Here is a 17,859-nt window from a genome sequence, read left to right as displayed (position 1 = left end):
TACGACGTGTCGTAATAATACTCGCATCATAAAATATAGTCACCGCTTATATCGATCGTTCTCTCTTCACCCGTGAATTTTGATAACCATAGAAAATGCGAGTACAAAAGAATTAGAAAGAATGTCATTATGGAGGGGCGACTACAATAAATATAATCAAGACGCCGATATGGCAGCCTCGCGAATACACTCGCTCCCCATGACGCCTACGTGTGCGGCACCGTATGGAAGGGGTTAATGGACTATATAGTGGTACCCAGGAGAAGAGTAGTAAGAGTTTTGGATGTACATGTTCTTAGGGGAGAGAGTGAAGGATAGATGGAGAAAGAGAAAAAGAACAGAAGGTTGGGAGGTGCTTAGAGTAAACTGCTTGAAGGAGAAGGAGTACAAGTAGAAGCTAAGAGAAGAGTGGGAGGAAGTGAAGGATAGAGTAGACATAGGAGTGGAAGAGGAATGGAGATGTTTCAAGGAGGGAGTCCCTCTTATCTTGCTCCTCCTTAATGATGGTTCATCCCTGCATCTCACCCACTGCCCTGGGTCAGAAGCATTGTCACAAGACACAGTGCATCCACAGCAAGGCTGCTTCATTAAATCAGCGACACTCCCCTCCACCTCTTCATGCAGAAAAGATGGGTAGAAATCCCTTCAGGCTGCATCAATTTATTTTTCTCACATACTCCCTCACCCCCCATCCCCCACCCACTCCCTTTCATGCATCACAGCATCATCCATACACAACCACTCCATTCAACCCTATTTTCTGTCTTCTCCCATCTTTTCTCAACAGACATTACCCTCTTTCCCAATGCCCCTTTTACCCCATCCATTCATCTCATCCTTGGTAGCTCCCTCATGTTCACTCCTTCAACCTCTGCCTTCCACACCTATTTTACCAATTTTTCTTCACTCATTCTTCCATGTCTCCAACCCATCTCAGTACTCTTTCATATCTCCCAACTCCCTTTCCACCCTCCGTTCTCCTCCTCACCTTGTTTCTCACTCTATCCATCTAAGTAACCTCTGTCACACTTCCCAGACACCTCATCTTAAACACATTCAAACTCTTCCTCTGTTCGTCTTTATGTTCCATGTTTCTGCCCCCATACAGTGCTGTTGGCACAATCACTCCTTCATACAATCTCCCTTAGCATCCATTCCCAAATGTCTATTTCTCATTACACTTTTTAATCCCCCAAGGCATTCACTTGCTTCTCTTGATCTACATTCTACCTCCACCTCCACTCCTCCCTTTCCTGCTACATTTGCACCCAAGTATCTAAAACTGTCCACTTCCTCCAGTCTCTCTCCCTTAATACTCACTTCCTGTCTACTGCCACTTTCTCCCTATGTACATCTCATCACCTTACTTTTACCCACATTTATCTTCAACTTCCTTCTTTCACACACCTTCCCAAACTCTGCCACTAACTTCCTCAATCCCTCCTCTGATCCTGCTACAAGTGCAGTGTCGGCAGCAAACAACAGCTGGCTTATCTCCTACTTTTCTCCATTTTCTTTAACTATCTCCAATCCCTGACCCATTACCCTTGTATTTACCTCTTGCACCATCCCATCCATGTATAAACTGAGCAGCCAAGATTTTTTCCTGGAACTCTACACTCCCCAACCACTCCATCTATTGACTCATATCCTAACCTAGAATTAAGGTCTCCCAATACCACTACGTTGACATTTCTCCCTAAACCTACTGTGCACTCATTTAAATCTATCCAAAAAGCCTCCCTTTCCTCTACACTCTTCTCATTACCAGGCCCATATGCACTTACATCTCATTCCCAGTTTCACCTTCACCCACATTAACTTTGAAGAAACCTTCCACTCCACCACACGTTTACCTGTCTCTTCACTTACTAGTATAGCCACCCCTTCTCTCCCTTGTCCTCTCTTCACTCCTGAGATCCTCCCAACTACACTCCCAAACTCAAACTTGCCCCTCCCTTTCAACTTGGTTTCACTCAATGCCAACACAGCCATCTTTCTTCTCACAAACATACTGCCTATTTCTTCCCTTTTACTTTCATCTGTACCACATCTATGCACATTAAAAGACCTAAAACATAGGGTACTGGTTGGAAATCTCATCCCAAACCCTCTTATGCCTTTACTTTTTTTATGAATGTCCCCTTTGGGGATACAGGGAGAAGGATTCCTAGTCCTATTCCCATCCCATTTTTTCGCCTTGTATGACTCAAGTGGAAATACTTGGTGGCAGTATTCTTTTCCCCCACCACAGGGTTTGGCAAAATGAGAAAATGAATATTCAGAGAAATGGTACAGGACAGTAACAAGAGTAGGGGGACAGCATAATGGAGGGACAGTTGCAGTATAATAAAGGATAATCATTTCTCTATGAATAGAGATTTCCTCTACCACAGAGAAAATAATGTGTGGCTCTGGTCCATAGGAGCACCCCATGTAGCTGCTTTTAACCCCACAATAACATGCAGCTAATACCCCACCACAGGGGTCAAAAAGGAGTGCAGATATAAAATGGGGGTTAAAGTGTGACAGAAAATTTTGAAAGTAATAAAAAGATGTTTTGGAAGGAAATCAAGAGAAGGGGGAGGCAAATCAAGGTAAAAGGTGCAGATGGAGAGTTGATAATGGAAGAGGCATCAGTAAGAGGAAGATGGGCAGAGTATTTTAGGGAATTGCTAAATGTGAAGGAGGATAGGGAGGGAAAGGTGGTTTAGTGGGAGGTGCTAAGAAAATGACAGTGAATGAGGAAAATGGGGAGAAATAAGAAAAGAGGTGAAAGCAGTCATTAAAATGATGAGAAGAGGCAAAGCACCTGGGTTAGATGGGTGTCATGCAAAATGTCAAAAAAAAATTGAGGTACAGTGAAAGTGGACTGGTTGGTGAGGTTTTAAATGTTTGTCTGAAAGAGGGTAGAGTGCTGAAGGACTGGAAAAGTGTTTGTATAGTTCTGCTTTACAAGGGACAAATGTGAGTGTTGTAGTTTCAGAGGGATCAATTTGTTTTGTGCAGGGAAGGATTATGGTAGGGAATTGATTGAAAGGATTAGGAGAGGAACAGAGGGAGTAATTGGTGAGGAACAGTGTAGGTTTAGGAAAGGTAGGGGTTGCATGGATTAGATTTTTGTGGTAAGACAGATATGTAAGAAACCTTTAGCAAATGGTAAGGATGTTTTTTGTGGGTGTGTGGATTTGGAAAAGACTTACAATAGGGTAGACAGGAAGGCACTGTGGGAGGATTTGCAGGTATATGGGATTGGAGGAAAGCTGTTAAGAGCAGTCAAGATATTTTATGAGAGTATTGAGCCTGTGTTAGGATTAGAAATGGAGAGAGTGAGTGGTTTGAAGTAAAGGTGGGACTTAGCCAGGGATGTGTCATGTCACCATGGCTGTTCAATATGTGCATGGATGGGGTAGTGCAGGAGTTAATGCAAGGGTAATGGGCAGGGGACTTGTCCCCTCATGCGAAAAACAGAGAATATGTAGACCTATACATCAAAGTCTTTTCCCCTGTATAAGGAAGGTAGCCAAGTCGGGAGGCATGGGCGCATGGATAGAATGTATACGAGTATCCCTAGTGGATCCTGTATATATGGTTGGGTGAAGGGTGGATGTATGCCTTGGTTTGCCATCTCATTTAGAAAGGGTTAAAGGTCTTTTGGTATGTTGGTATTTATGTATATGGTGAATTTTTTTTGTTTATGTGTAATAGGTGGAAGTAGGGTCCATGTTTTGGCAGGCCACTTTTGAAAGGGGGAAGGAGCTCTTTGGTATATGTGTGTATTAATTAATTTATTTATTTAATATATTTTATTTATTTTAGACAAAAAAATAGGGGAGATTGGAAAATGGTTGTGTATGAATGATGCTGTGATCCATGGAAGGGAGTGGGTGGGGGATAGGGGGTGAGGGAGTATGTGTGAAAAATATTTTGATGCAGCCCAAAAGGATTTCTCCCCTTCTCTTTTTCTGCATGAGGAGACAGAGAGGAGTTGCCGATTAAATAAAATGGCATTGTGGATATACTATGTCTTGCTGCATTGGTTCTGGGTGAGATGCAAGGATGACTTGTCATCCAGGAGGAGCCAAGAAAAGAGGGAGGTAGGGAGGGGTGGTGAATGGGAGTGGAATATATAGGGTTAAATTGGGTGGTAGTGGATGCCTTTGACTTTGGCTACCTCCCTCACAAGGGAGAAAAAGCCCTTGGTATATGTATGTGTCTTGCGACACTGCTTCTGACCCAGGGCAGTGGACAAGGTACAGGGACGACCCGTCATCCAGGAGGTGCTAAGATAAGAGGGAGGGTGGAGGGGTGTGGAGTGTATTCAGGGATGGAATGGGTGGGAATGATTTTATGCCTTTTCCTTTTTGGCTACCTCCCTTGTAAGGGGGAAAAAGCCTTGGTGTATGTATGTATATGTATGCATTTATTTAGTTTGTTTATTTATTTATTTATTTATTTTTCTTTAAACAGGAGACTAGATTAAAGGAAGAAAGTATGCGTAGGGCTGTGGTAGAAGCTCAGGCTGAGATGCTTTCTTCAGTAGTACCTGAACCTCCCCCAACAATTGGCAAGATTCTTACAGAAGAGGTACAAGTTGCTAAGGCTACTGTATCTACTGAAGGAGAAATTGAGGTATTGTACATTACTGAATATAAGCTCATAGTCACTGTGCTAGTTGGGTCCTAGTACATCTGTAAGTTTGTGGTGTAAATTCTATCCTGAAGCTAACCTTGAAAAAATGTAATGATAAAGTCATATTGGTTCTCTTGAAGTACTTGAAAATTAAGGGAATCTTTCAGTAACTGAGCCCACTAGCAGAATGGTGTCTGTATAGTTCTAAATATAAAATTCAAAGCTTGTAGAATGACTTCTAATTAAGCTTGAGGAGCATAGATATTTCTATGCTATTGATGGGCTTTCATTAAGATTTTAGTTGGATAAGTTTTCAAAATTGGCTTTCAAATTACATTTGCTATACTGAAGTATAGAATAACTCGGGCTTATATTTAGTAATGACAAGTTAATATTTTAATTTTTCATTTTATAATGATTGATAATTTTGACTTATTTTGTACAAGTACATCTTCTTTTTACTTAGTGTCAACCTTGGTCTGAAAGGTTCCTTCTAATGTAACATGACCAACTACAAACATGAGCCTCTCTTCTTTGCTGAGTTTGTAGGGCTCGTTTAACAAAAATCCTTCTTTAAAAATTCTGTACTTCCTTCATGAGAATATTATAAATAGGACCAGTAGATAAGGCAAAGCCATTTATACTTTAAGAAAACAGGCCAATGAAGAACTTGCAGTCTATTGTTTGTAGTTCTCTGCTTACTTTATTATAACACAGTTGTGAATGTTCTTTTCCACCACTGCACAGCCGATTAATTTTTCTTGCAATGGACAATTAATGTAATTAGCTTTATTACTGAAAAGTTGTTAGTCTGTAGAACATCATTTTCATTAGTATATGTTATAGTCATTTAATTCTTGTGAAACCCAAAATCACATTTACTTTTATATTTGTATCTTGCTGTACTTGTGTTCACACTGTTCTTCAGATGTGTCTTCAATCTCATGCATACTTATACATACATACATATACATACATACATATACCAAAGTTTTTTTTTCTCCTTACAAGGAAGGTAGCCTAAAAGAAAGTCATAAAAACCATTCCCACCCATTCCATCCCTAAATACACTCCACTCCCCTCCACCCTCTACCCTCCCTCTTATCTTGGCACCTCCTGGATGACTGGTCATCCCTGCATCTTGTCCACTGCCCTGGGTCAGAGGCAGTGTTGCAAGACACAGCACATCCACAGCAAGGCTGCTTCATTAAATCGACGACCCCCCCCCTTCTCCATCCCCTCATGCAGAAAAGGAGAAGACGTGGAGAAATCCATTTGGGCTGCATCAAATTTTGCTCACACATACTACCTCACCCCCCATTCCCCCACCCATTTCACCTCATGCATCACAACATCATCCATATACAACCATTCTCCATTTACCCCTGTCTTCTGTCCTCTCCTGTCCTTCCTCAACAGACATTCCCCTCTTCCCCAAAGCCCCTTTCACCACCATCTATCCATCTCATCCTAGGTCCCCCCCTGATGTTTACTCCCTCCATATCTGCCTTCCATACCTCTTTTACTAGTCTTTCTTCACTCATTCTTTTCATGTGTCCAAACCATCCCAATACTCTTTCATCCACCCTATCTCCCAACTCCCTTACCACCCCTGTTCTCCTCCTCACCTCCTCATTTCTCACTCTATCTAGCCTAGTAACCACTATCATACTTCTCAGACATCTCATCTCAAACACATTCAAATTCCTCTCTTCCTCTCATATGTTCCATGTTTCTGCCCCATACAGTGCTGTTGGCACAATCACTCCTTCATACAATCTCCTCTTAGCCTCCATTCCCAAATGTCTATTCCTCATTACACTTTTTAATCCAAGGCATTTACTCGCTTCTTTCAATCTACATTCTACCTCCACCTCCACTCCACCCTTTCCTGCCACATTTGCACCCAAGTATCTAAAACTGTCCACTTCCTCCAGTTGCTCTCCCTTAATGCTCACTTCCAGTCTGCTGCCACTTTCACCCCTTGTACATCTCATCATCTTACTTTTACCCACATTTATCTTCAACTTTCTTCTATCACACACTCTCCCAAACTCTGTCACCAACTTCCTCAATCCCTCCTCTGATCCTGCTACAAGCGCAGTGTCGTTTGCAAACATCAGCTGGCTCACCTCCCACTTTTCTCCATTTTCTTTAAACATCTCCATTCCCTGACCCACTACCCTTGCATTTACCTCTCGTACCACTCCATCCATGTATAAGTTGAACAGCCAGGGCGACATAGCACATCCCTGATGAAGTCCCACCTTTACCTCAAACCACTCCCTCTTGTAATCTTGACACATGCTCTACTACTCTCATAAAAACTCTTGACAGCTCCTAGAAGCTTTCTTCCAATCCCGTATATCTGCAAAACCTCCCACAGTGCCTTCCTGTCTACCCTGTCATAAGCCTTTTCCAGATCCATAAAAGCAAAAAAAAAAAAAACTTCCTTACCTTTTCCTATAGCTTTCTCACATACCTGTCTTACCACAAAAATCTGTACCTCCTTTTTTTAGACATTCTGCATGGCATCCATCCAGACCAGGTACCTTACCTGCTCTCATCATCTTAACAACTGCCTTCACTTCATCCTTCCTTATTTCTCCTCCATTTTCCTCACTCATCATGCTCATTTTCTTAGCATTTCCCACTGCAACTATCTTTCCCTCCCTATCCTCCTTCACATTTAGCAACTCCCTAAAATATTCTGCCCATCTTCCCCTTACTGCCTTCTCTTCCATTATCATCTCTCCATCTGCACCTTTTACCTTTTCTTCTTTTCTTGAGTCGCCTCCTCTTCCTCTCTTAATTTCTTTCCAAAACATCTTTTTATTACTTTCAAAATTTTCTGTCATACTCTTACCCCATTTCACATCTGCTCTCATCTTTGCCTCTTTTACCTTGTGCTTTACTTCTCTTTTCTTTTCTTTGTACCTCTCATATGTCCCCCTCATCCTATTTTGTAACCAATCTGTGAAAGCTCGCTTCTTATATATACTTATACCAAGGGCTTTTTCCCCCTTACAGGGGAGATGACCAAAGTCAAAAGGCATGAATCCACTCCCACCCATTTCATCCCCACATATTCCACTCCCATTCACCACCCCTCCCTCCTTCCCTCTTTTCTTGGCTTCACCTGGATGACGGGTCATCCCCGCATCTTGCCTACTGTCCTGGGTCAGAAGCAATATACCAAGACACAACACATCCACAGCAAGGCCTCTTCATTTAATCAGTGACGCCCCTCTCCATCCTCTCATGCAGAGAAAGAAAAGAAAAGGGGAGAAATCCCTTCAGGCTGCACTTCACATGCACTTCTTGAAATACCTTCTCACAATAGATTACATACTTCATAATCCTTTGAAGGGAAAATGTCTATTTGTCTATCTACCAAGTGCTTCTCCCTTATAAGGGAGGGAGTCAATCATGGTACTTACCCACTCATCCACTCCAGTCCCATCTGTCACCCTTGTTTCACTCTCATCTTAGCTCCATGTGGATGAAAGGTTATCCCTGTCTCCTGCCTACTGCCTGGGTCATAAGCAATGGAACAAGACACAGCTATTCCACAGCAGGTCTGCTTCACTTGCACAGTGACCCTCCCTCCTTGTCCCCTTATGCGAAAAATAGAGAATGTATTGATCTATACATCGTCTTTTTTTTCCCTTGTATAAGGGAGGTAGCCAAGTCAGGAGGCATATACCCACTCCCACCCATTTCCCTCCCACCCATTTCCCTCCCACCCACTTTTCAAAGCCCAAAGACATTTACATCCTCTCATTGTACATTTCCTGCCACATGCAACCCCAAATACTTGAAACTATCCACTTGGTCCAGCCTCAATCCTTTAAGACTTGCTTGCAACTTGCTGTTATCCTCTCCCCATGTACATCTCATCACCTTACTTTTTGCCCATATTTACCTTGAACTTTCTCCCATCACATGCCTTTCCAAACTCCATCACTTTAATCCCTTCTTTGACCCTGCCACAAGCGGAGTGTCATCCACAAACAACAAATGGCTCACCTCCCACTTCCCTCCACTATTTTAAGCCCCTGCCCATCACCCTTGCTTTTACCTCCTGTTCCCCATCCATGTACATATTGAACAGCTATGGCAACATGACACAGCTCTGATGCTGCCCCACCTTTACCTCAAACCACTATCTCCTTTTTCAGTCCAAACAAAAGCTGTACTACCTTTCTCATAAAACTTTTGACTGCCATTAACAGCTTTCTCTTAATCCCATATACCTGCAGTACATCTCAGTGTCTATCTGTCTTCCCTGCCATAAGCCATCTTCTAATCCATAAAGGTAAAAAAAATATCCTTAGCTTTTGCCAAAGCCTTACAAATCTACCTTACCACAAAAATTTAATCCAAAGCATCCTCCGCCTTTTCTAAACACACTTTACTCACCAGTTATTTCCTCTGTTCCTCTCCTAATGCTCTCAATTAAAACCCTCCCATTAGCCTTCCCAACTACACTCAATGAACTGATCCCTCTAAAACTACTACAATCATGTTTGTCCCCATTTTCTTTATAAAGTGGAGCTCTATAGACACTCCTCCAGGCCTCTGGCAATCTCCCCTCTCTTAGACACATTAAATGGCTTCACTAACCAGTCCATTATATCTGTACCTCCCTTTTTCAGACACTACATGACACCCATCCAACCTAGGTGCCTTACCAGATCACATCAATTTCAAAGTTCCTTGTACCTCAACTTTTTCTATATATCTTCAGTTTTCCTCTCTTATCAGTCATTTTCTAAGTGCTTCTATTGCCACAATCAATCCTCCCCTATCCTCCTCCACATTTAACAACATCCTTAAAATTATCTACCCATCTTCCCCGTACTGCCTTCATTTCCATTAACATGTCCATTTGCACAGTTTACATTTTCCTGTCTACCTGACACAACCCCCCCCATCAATCTCTTATATTCTTTCCAAAATCTCTTTTTATTCTTTTCAGTATTTTTTGTCATAATCCTACCCTATTTAACATGGCATCTCTTTGCATCCTTTATCTTATGTTTTGCTTGCCCTCTCTTTTCCTTGTACCTCTCATATGCTTCCCAAGTCCTACATTGCAACCAATCCTTGTGTGCTCACTTTTTTTCCTACTACCGTCTGGGGTATTGGCTGCATGTTATTGTGGCAAAGTGGCATGCAGTTGATACTTTAGGGTCTATATGGGGCGCCCCTACGGACCAGAGCCACACATCATTTTGGCTGTGATAGAGGAAAACTCTGTTCATAGAGAAATGATGACACTTTTATACTATGACTGTCCCTCCGTTATGCTGTCCCCCAATCCCTTGTTACTGTCCTGTACAATTTCTCTGAATATTCAATTCCTTTTTTGCCTACCGTCCCTGTGGTGGGGGAGAAGAATACTGCCAGCAAGTATTTCCACTTGGATCGTAAGAGGCGAGAAGAAAGGGACAGGGATTGGGACTAGGCATCCTTCTCCTTCTAGCCCCACAGGAGACATTCCTAAAAGAAAAAGCAAAGGCATGAGAGGGTCTGGGAGTTTTCCGACCGGCACCCTAAGGTTTGGGTCTTTTAATGTGCATGGATGTGGTACAGATGAGAGTAAAAGGGAAGAGATAGGTAGTATGTTTGTGAGAAGAAAGATGGATGTGTTGGCTTTGAGTGAAACTAAGCTGAAAGGGAAGGGCGAGTGTAAGTTTGGGAGTGTAACTGGGAGGTTATCAGGAGTGAAGAGAGGGTGAGGGAGGGAAGGGGTGGCTATACTAGTAAGTGAAGAGATAGGTAAACGTGTAGTGGAGTGGAAGGAGGTTTCCTCAAGGATAATGTGGATGAAGGAGAAACTGGGAAAGGAGATGTGGGTCTTTGTAAGTGCATATGGGCCTGGCAGTGAGAAGAGCGTAGAAGAAAGAGAGGCTTTTTGGATAGATTTGAATGAGTGCATAGAGGATTTGGGGAGAAATGTCAATGTAATAGTACTGGAAGACCTTAATGCTAGGGTAGGAAATGATCCAATTGATGGAGTGGTTGGGAAATGTGGAGTTCCAGGAAAGAATCATAGTGGAGAGTTGATGGAGATGTGTCTAGAAAGAGAGTTGATGATAGCCAATACAGTGTTTTGGAAGAAAGTCAAGCATAAGTACACATGGGAGAGGGTGGTGGATGGAAGGGTGGTAGATAGAGCACTAATGGATTGTGTAGTGGTAGATAGGAGTATGATAGGAAGAGTTAAGGATGTACATGTGCTAAGGGGAGAGGGTGGGGGAATATCAGATAATTTTTTGGTGGAAGGTAAATTGAGAGTGGAGGTTAGATGGAGAAAGAGGAAAAGGACAAAAGGTAGGGAGGTGCTTAGAGTGAACTCTTTAAAGGAAAAGGAGAAGGAGTACAAGAAGAAGCTGAGGGAGGAGTAGGAGGGAGTGAAGGATAGAGTAGAGCTAGGAGTGGAGGAATGAGGATGGTTGAAGGAGGAAGTCACAAAGTGTGCAAAGATGGTGTGCAGAACAAGAAGGACAGGAGGAAATAGAGGGAAGGGTAGTGAATGGTGGGATGAGGAAACAAAGAAGGTTGTAGAAGAGAAGAGGCATGCTTTCATAGAATGGTTACAAAATAGGACGAGGGAGTCATATGAGAGGTACAAAGAAAAGAGAAGTAAAGCAAACGGTAAAGGAGGCAAAGAGGAGAGCAGATGTGAAATGGGGTAAGAATATGACAGAAAATTTTGAAAGTAATAAAAAGATGTTTTGGAAAGAAATTAAGAGAGGAAGAGGAGGTGAATCAAGTAGAGAAGAAAAGGTAAAAGGTGCAGATGGAGAGATGATAATGGAAGAGAAGGCAGTAAGGGGAAGATGGGCAGAATATTTTAGGGAGTTGCTAAATGTGAAGGAGGATAGGGAAGGAAAGATAGCTGCAGTGGGAAATGCTAAGAAAATGAGCATGATGAGTGAGGAGAATGGAGGAGAAATAAGGAAGGATAAAGTGAAGGCAGTTGTTAAGATGATGTAAGCAGGTAAGGCACCTGGTGTGGATGGATGCCATGCAGAATGTCTGAAGAAAGGAGGTACAGTGATGGTGGACTGGCTGGTGAGGTTATTTAATGTTTGCTGGAGAGAGGGTAGAGTGCCAGAGGACTGGAGGAGTGCCTGTATAATTCCACTTTACAAGGGAAAAGGGGACAAGTGTGAATGTAGTAGTTTCAGAGGGATTAGCTTGTTAAGTGTAGTTGGGAAGGCTTATGGGAGGATCTTGATTGAGAGGATTAGGACAGGAACAGAGGGAGTAATTGGTGAGGAACAGTGTGGATTTAGGACGGGTAAAGGTTTTGTAGATCAGATTCTTGTGGTAAGACAAATATGTGAGAAAGCTATAGGAAGGGGAAGGATGTTTTTTGGGCCTTCATGGACCTGGAAAAGGCTTAAAACAGGGTAGATAGAAGGGCACTGTGGGAGGTTTTGTGGATATACGGGATAGGAGGAAAGTTTCTAGGAGCTGTCAAGAGTTTTTATGAGAGTAGTAGAGCTTGTGTCAGGATTAGAAATGGAGAGAGTGAGTGGTTCGAGGTAAAGGTGGGACTTCGTCAGGGATGCATTATGTTGCCCTGGCTGTTCAACTTATACATGGATGGGGTTGTGCGAGAGGCAAATGCAAGGGTAATGGGTCAGGGATTGGAGTTGGTTAAAGAAAATGGAGAAAAGTGGGAGGTGAGCCAGCTGTTGTATGCGGACGACACTGCGCCTGTGGCAGGATCGGAGGAGGGATTGAGGAAGTTGGTGACAGAGTTTGGGAGAGTGTGTGATAGAAGAAAGTTGAAGATAAATGTGGGTAAAAGTAAGGTGATGAGATGTACAAGGGGTGAAAGTGGCAGTAGACTGGAAGTGAGCATTAAGGGAGAGCGACTGGAGGAAGTGGATAGTTTTAGATACTTGGGTGCAAATGTGGCAGGAAAAGGTGGAGTGAAGGTGAAGGTAGAATGTAGATTGAGAGAAGCGAGTAAGTGCCTTGGTGGATTAAAAAGTGTAATGAGGAATAGACATTTGGGAATGGATGCTAAGAGGAGACTGTATGAAGGAGTGATTGTGCCAACAGCACTGTATGGGGCACAAACATGGAACATAAGAGAGGAAGAGAGAAGGAGTTTGAATGTGTGTGAGATGAGGTGTCTGAGAAGTATGATGGGGGTTACTAGGCTGGATAGAGTGAGAAATGAGGTGAGGAGGAGAACAGGGGTGGAAAAGGGGTTGGGAGATAGGGTTGATGAAAGAGTTTTAGGATGGTTTGGACACATGGAAAGAATGAGTGAAGAAAGACTAGTAAAAGAGGTATGGAAGGCAGATGTGGAGGGAGTGAACATGAGGGGACGTCCTAGGATGAGGTGGATGGATGGGGTGAAGGGGGCTTTGGGGAAGAGAGGAATGTCTGTTGAGGAAGGAGGGGAGAGGACAGACGACAGGGGTGAATGGAGAATGGTTGTATATGGATGATGTTGTGATGCATGAGGTGGAATGGGTGGGGGGATGGGGGGTGATGTAGTATGTGTGAACAAAATTTGACGCAGCCCGAAGGGATTTCTCCCCGTCTTCTCCTTTATGCATGGGGGGACGGAGAGGGGGGGGTCGCCGATTTAATGAAGCGCCCTTGCTGTGGATGTGCTGTGTCTTGCAACACTGCTTCTGACCCATGGCAGTGGACAAGGTGCAGGGATGACCCGTCATCCATCATTCAGGAGGTGCTAAGATGAGAGGGTGGGTGGAGGGGTGTGGAGTGTATTCAGGGATGGAATGGGTGAGAATGATTTTATGCCTTTTCCTTTTTGGCTACCTTTTTGGCCACCTCCCACATTTTTCTCATCATCTGGTATTCCTTCTCGTTTAATTTTTTCTTTCCACACCCCTCTACCTTCTGCCCTTTTCCTCTTTCTCCACCTATCCTCCGTTTTCATCTTTCCCCCCACCAAAAACTGATGACATTCCCCTGCTCTCTCCCCTAAAAAATGGACCTCCAGAACCCTTCCTATCCTTCCTTTGAATATTACATAGTCCATTAAAGACTTGTTAACAACCTTTCTATCAGCTAACCTTATGCTTGACTTCCTTCTTAAACACTGTGTTAACTATCATCAACCCTTTTTCAAAACACATCTACAACAATTTTTAACTGTCACTCCAAACTTTCCTACCACTCAATCCATTGGTTTATCATTCTTTTAGGAGTAGAGATTTAATTTTAACATAGACAAAATTATGTGTAGCACTCTCACCCATTCCATCCCCACATACTCTACTCCCATTCACCCCTCTCCCTCTTATCTTGACTCCTCCTTGATAGGGGGATCCAAGCCGCCTACCTGTGTCTTAAGAAGGATCCTCCGTTCTCTCTCTCCACTTCGTTCTTCCTCTTACTCCTCCTCCTCCTCCTCCTCCTCCTCCTCCTCCTCCTCCTCCGTGTCCACCTTTGTCAGTAGCAATGTAGCAAGACAGCACATCCACAGCAAGGCTGCTTCATTTTATCAGTGACCCTCCTCTGTCCCCTCATGAAGTAAAAGAGAAGATGGGGAGAAATCCCTTTGGGCTGCATCAAAATCTCATTCATATATATATTCCCTCAACCCCCAATCCCCACCCACTCCTTTCCTTGCATCACAACATCATCCATACACAACCATTCTCCACTCACCCCTATCTTCGGTCTTCTCCTTTCCTTCCTCAATAGACATTCCTCTATTTCCGAATGCCCCTTTTACCCCATTCATCCATCTCATCCTTGGTTGCCCCCTCATGCTCACTCCTTCCACCTCTGCCTTCCACACCTCGTTAATCTTTCTTCACTCATTCTTTCCATGTGTCCAAACCATCCCAATATTCTCATCAACCCTATCTCTGAACTCCGTTTCTACCCCGTCACCTTCTCACCTCCTCATTTCTCACTCTATCCAGCTTATGGTATATCCAGTCTATGGGTATATAGATACAGCAATATACAACTATATATACAAATATCAAACAGATTTAATAATTGATTAGATAGTAAAAAATGGAACTGCCAGTTGTAGTATTACCTTCACCAACCACTTGACCTGTGGACAAGGTTCATAGTCTTATTGTATGTTCATTAACCACTTCCATACGGTGACGCCTACGTAGGTGGCATGAGGAGCAAGTAGGTATTCGATGATGCCGATGTCGGCATCTTGATTATATTTATTGTAGTCGTGCCTACGTAATTTCCATTCTCTCTAAACTGGCTTCATCAATTTTCTATGGTTATCAAAATACACGGGTGAAAGAGAACGAATGATTGAGCACTGACTTTATTTTTTATAATGCGATTATTATAACGCAACATCGCACGTCGGGCAGCTAATGCTGCCAGACGTGCGATGTGCCCCAGAGTGAAGAGGTTAAAAGAAGGAATAGTCCCACAGGATTGGAAGAGGGCAAATATGGTGCAATTCATGAAGGAGGAAGTAAGGAGACAACTGAATTACAGGCTTGTATAATTGGCCAGCTTGGTCTATCCTTATTTTCCATTTGTCATACTTTAGATTTGAACTCCTGAATTGTTTTATCTTGGACTTTATCACCCAAGCCATCTGAAGTATTAATTAAAGCATCTGTTTAGAAAACTATTTCTTTATATACTTTAGACATTTAGTCTTTCTAAGTTTGTTTTCATGACCTCTTAATGCCCTCCCAACCCTAATCAAGAAATTTCTTCTGTCATTGTAGTCTATCCCCCTTAGCGATCTGAATATTGTGATTGTATCACCTCTTTCTCTTTGATCTTTCAATATTGGCAGATCTAATGCCTTTAGTCTGTTTATATAGTTTATCTGCCAAAATGATAACTAGTTTAGTTGCTGCCCTATATATTCCTTGAATCTAGCTAATATCCTTCATACTGTGTGGGGGTCATATCTAATGCATATTCTAGTCCTGGACAGATCAGTGTTTCTAGGAGTTTTTTCATCATCTCTTCACCCATGTAGTAAAAAGCCAATTTAATGTTTTGCAACAGTCCATATGTCTTTCCTACAATCTTTTTGATATGTTTGTTAGATGACAGGTTGTCTTTTATCAACACTTGTATCTTTCTCATCTTTTGATATTGTGATGGATTCGATCCCCAAGGAATAGTCCAAAGATGGTCTTTTTGCAGCTATTGGTCATTTACAATACTTAACAGCTTTTGGTATTGATCATAATCATCACAATTCAAACACAAAGAAGACAACCTACACTATCAAAAATAAATAATCCCACTATTTACATCAACCCTATGAGCCTTCATCCCTCAACTGTAAGCATTCAACTTGTTAACAAACCACTTACTGGCAGGTGATCTGAATGTACATTATCCAATCTGGCTTGACATACAAATAGCAGATCAAAGAGGACACAAAATACTAGAACAACCTCCCAACCTAAACATAATTGCTTCAATACTAGAACAGGGGATGAACTAATAGTAGTAGGGAAGTTTGGGGTGCCAAGGAAGAATCTTAGTAGAGAGATGATGTATGAGAATTTTTTAGAAAGGGAGTTGGTGATAGCAAATACAGTGTTTAAGAAGAGAACCAAGCATAAGTATATATGGATAAAGGTAGTGGACACAAGAGTGGTTGATAGGGCATTAATGGACTATGTAGGGTTATCAAAAGAAATTTAGGAAGTGTTCTGGACATTTCATGTTTTCAGGGGAAAGAGTTGGGAGCATCAAATTTTTTGGTTGAAGGGAAATTAAGAGTGAAGGTTGAGGAAAAGGGTGGGAGATGGAGAGGTGCTTAGAGTTAATAAATTGAATGAGAAGAAAAGGGGAAGGAATACCAGGAGAAGCTAAGAGAAGTATGGTAGGTTGCGAGGGAGAGACGGGAGGTAGGAGTAGAAGAAGAATGGGTATGTTTTAAGGAGGAAGTAACAATGTGTGGAAAGATGGTACATAGGATGAAGATGATGGGAGGGAATAGAAGGAAGGTCAGTAAATGGTGGGATGAAGTGATGAAGGCAGTTGTAGAAAAGAAGAATTAAGTATGTGTGGATTGGTGGCTAGATATGACAAAGGAAGTATATGAGAGGTACAAGAAGAGAGGAGAAGCAATATGTAAGGTGAGGGAGATAGAGGAGAGCAGATATCTCATGAGCAGGGAGGGAAGAAGAGAAAGGATAAATACATATATACAAATACCAAGGGCTTTTTCCCCCTTACAAGGGAGGTAGCCAATGACAAAGTATGAGTTGAAAATGGTTGTGAATGTACTATAGATTGACATTGCCAGTGATTTCTCCTCATCTCTAATTTCACATGAGGGGGCAAGGAGGGAGGGTTGCTGTGTAAGTGAAATGGCCCTGTTGTGGATATGTCTTGTTGCATTGCTTTTGACCTGGGTAGTTGGTGGGAGACAAGGGTGAACCTTCATTCACGAGCTAATATGAAATGGAAACAAATGGTTGAAGAATAGGAGTGGGTTCATGCCTTGGGTGGGGATCTCCCTTACAAGGGAGGCCTTTGGTATATGGATAAATACTGTCTTATGGGCCCACTTAGTCATTGTAACATATTACCTGGAAGCCATCGATATCCTGCAGAGACCTGGGGCAATGGATTAATTGATTCAGAGATCAGGTTGAGATACTGTGTCCAGCCCGCCCATAGTATTTCTACCAAAGAAGTAAGAAAGAAGGTCCAAAGAAGAAAACATCATCTTATCCAGTTGGATGCTACTTATGTGCAAGTGGACACAAGAACCCTACCTCCCCAAGGAGGTGCAGTATCTGGTCTCCAGATGGAGTCCAGAAACTCATGTGGCTTCATTCCACAACTCCAGCCACTCAACTCCATAATAAACCACAACTCCAGACTCTCAGCTCTATAACAAACCACAACTGGCAGGTGATCTGAATCCTCATCATCCAATCTAGCTAAACACACAAACACCAGATGAAAGTGGACATTATTACAAGAACAATTCCCCAACCTAAACATAATTAGCTCTAGCAACAACCCCACTAGAAAGCCTCGCCATCATAACAACCAATATCACCATTCCAAAACCGAACAAAGACCAAACAATCCCAACATCGCACCGCCCAATCACACTTCTCTGCACCCCCCTCTAAAGTCATTGAACGCCTAATACTTAAACTTGTCACACCACATATTCCCCTTGCTGACTCACAACACGGTTTTAGGCCACTACACTCCACAAACACTCTTCTGATAAACCTCACACAA

The 17,859-nt window shown here is 42.6% G+C and overlaps 1 protein-coding gene across 2 annotated transcripts in view; it reads left to right on the top strand.

Annotated features, from left to right (window-relative positions):
- The window catches only part of LOC143029706 (mitochondrial proton/calcium exchanger protein-like), a 73,732-nt gene that overhangs the window by 30,750 nt on the left and 25,123 nt on the right, over positions 1-17,859 (top strand). The window contains exon 8 of one of the 2 annotated variants that reach the window (XM_076192555.1): positions 4,471-4,587. In XM_076192555.1, coding sequence (XP_076048670.1) covers positions 4,471-4,587 — 117 coding nt within the window. Of the gene's footprint in view, positions 1-4,470; positions 4,633-17,859 lie in introns of both variants that reach the window. The other variant, XM_076192554.1, reaches the window with a different exon arrangement.

The sequence above is a fragment of the Oratosquilla oratoria genome, chromosome 11, assembly GCF_046742065.1.
Source record: "Oratosquilla oratoria isolate Oo_2021 chromosome 11, ASM4674206v1, whole genome shotgun sequence".
Classification (NCBI taxonomy): domain Eukaryota; kingdom Metazoa; phylum Arthropoda; class Malacostraca; order Stomatopoda; family Squillidae; genus Oratosquilla; species Oratosquilla oratoria.
Note: the sequence above shows the minus strand (reverse complement) of the source record. Positions and strands in the feature narration are given on the sequence as shown.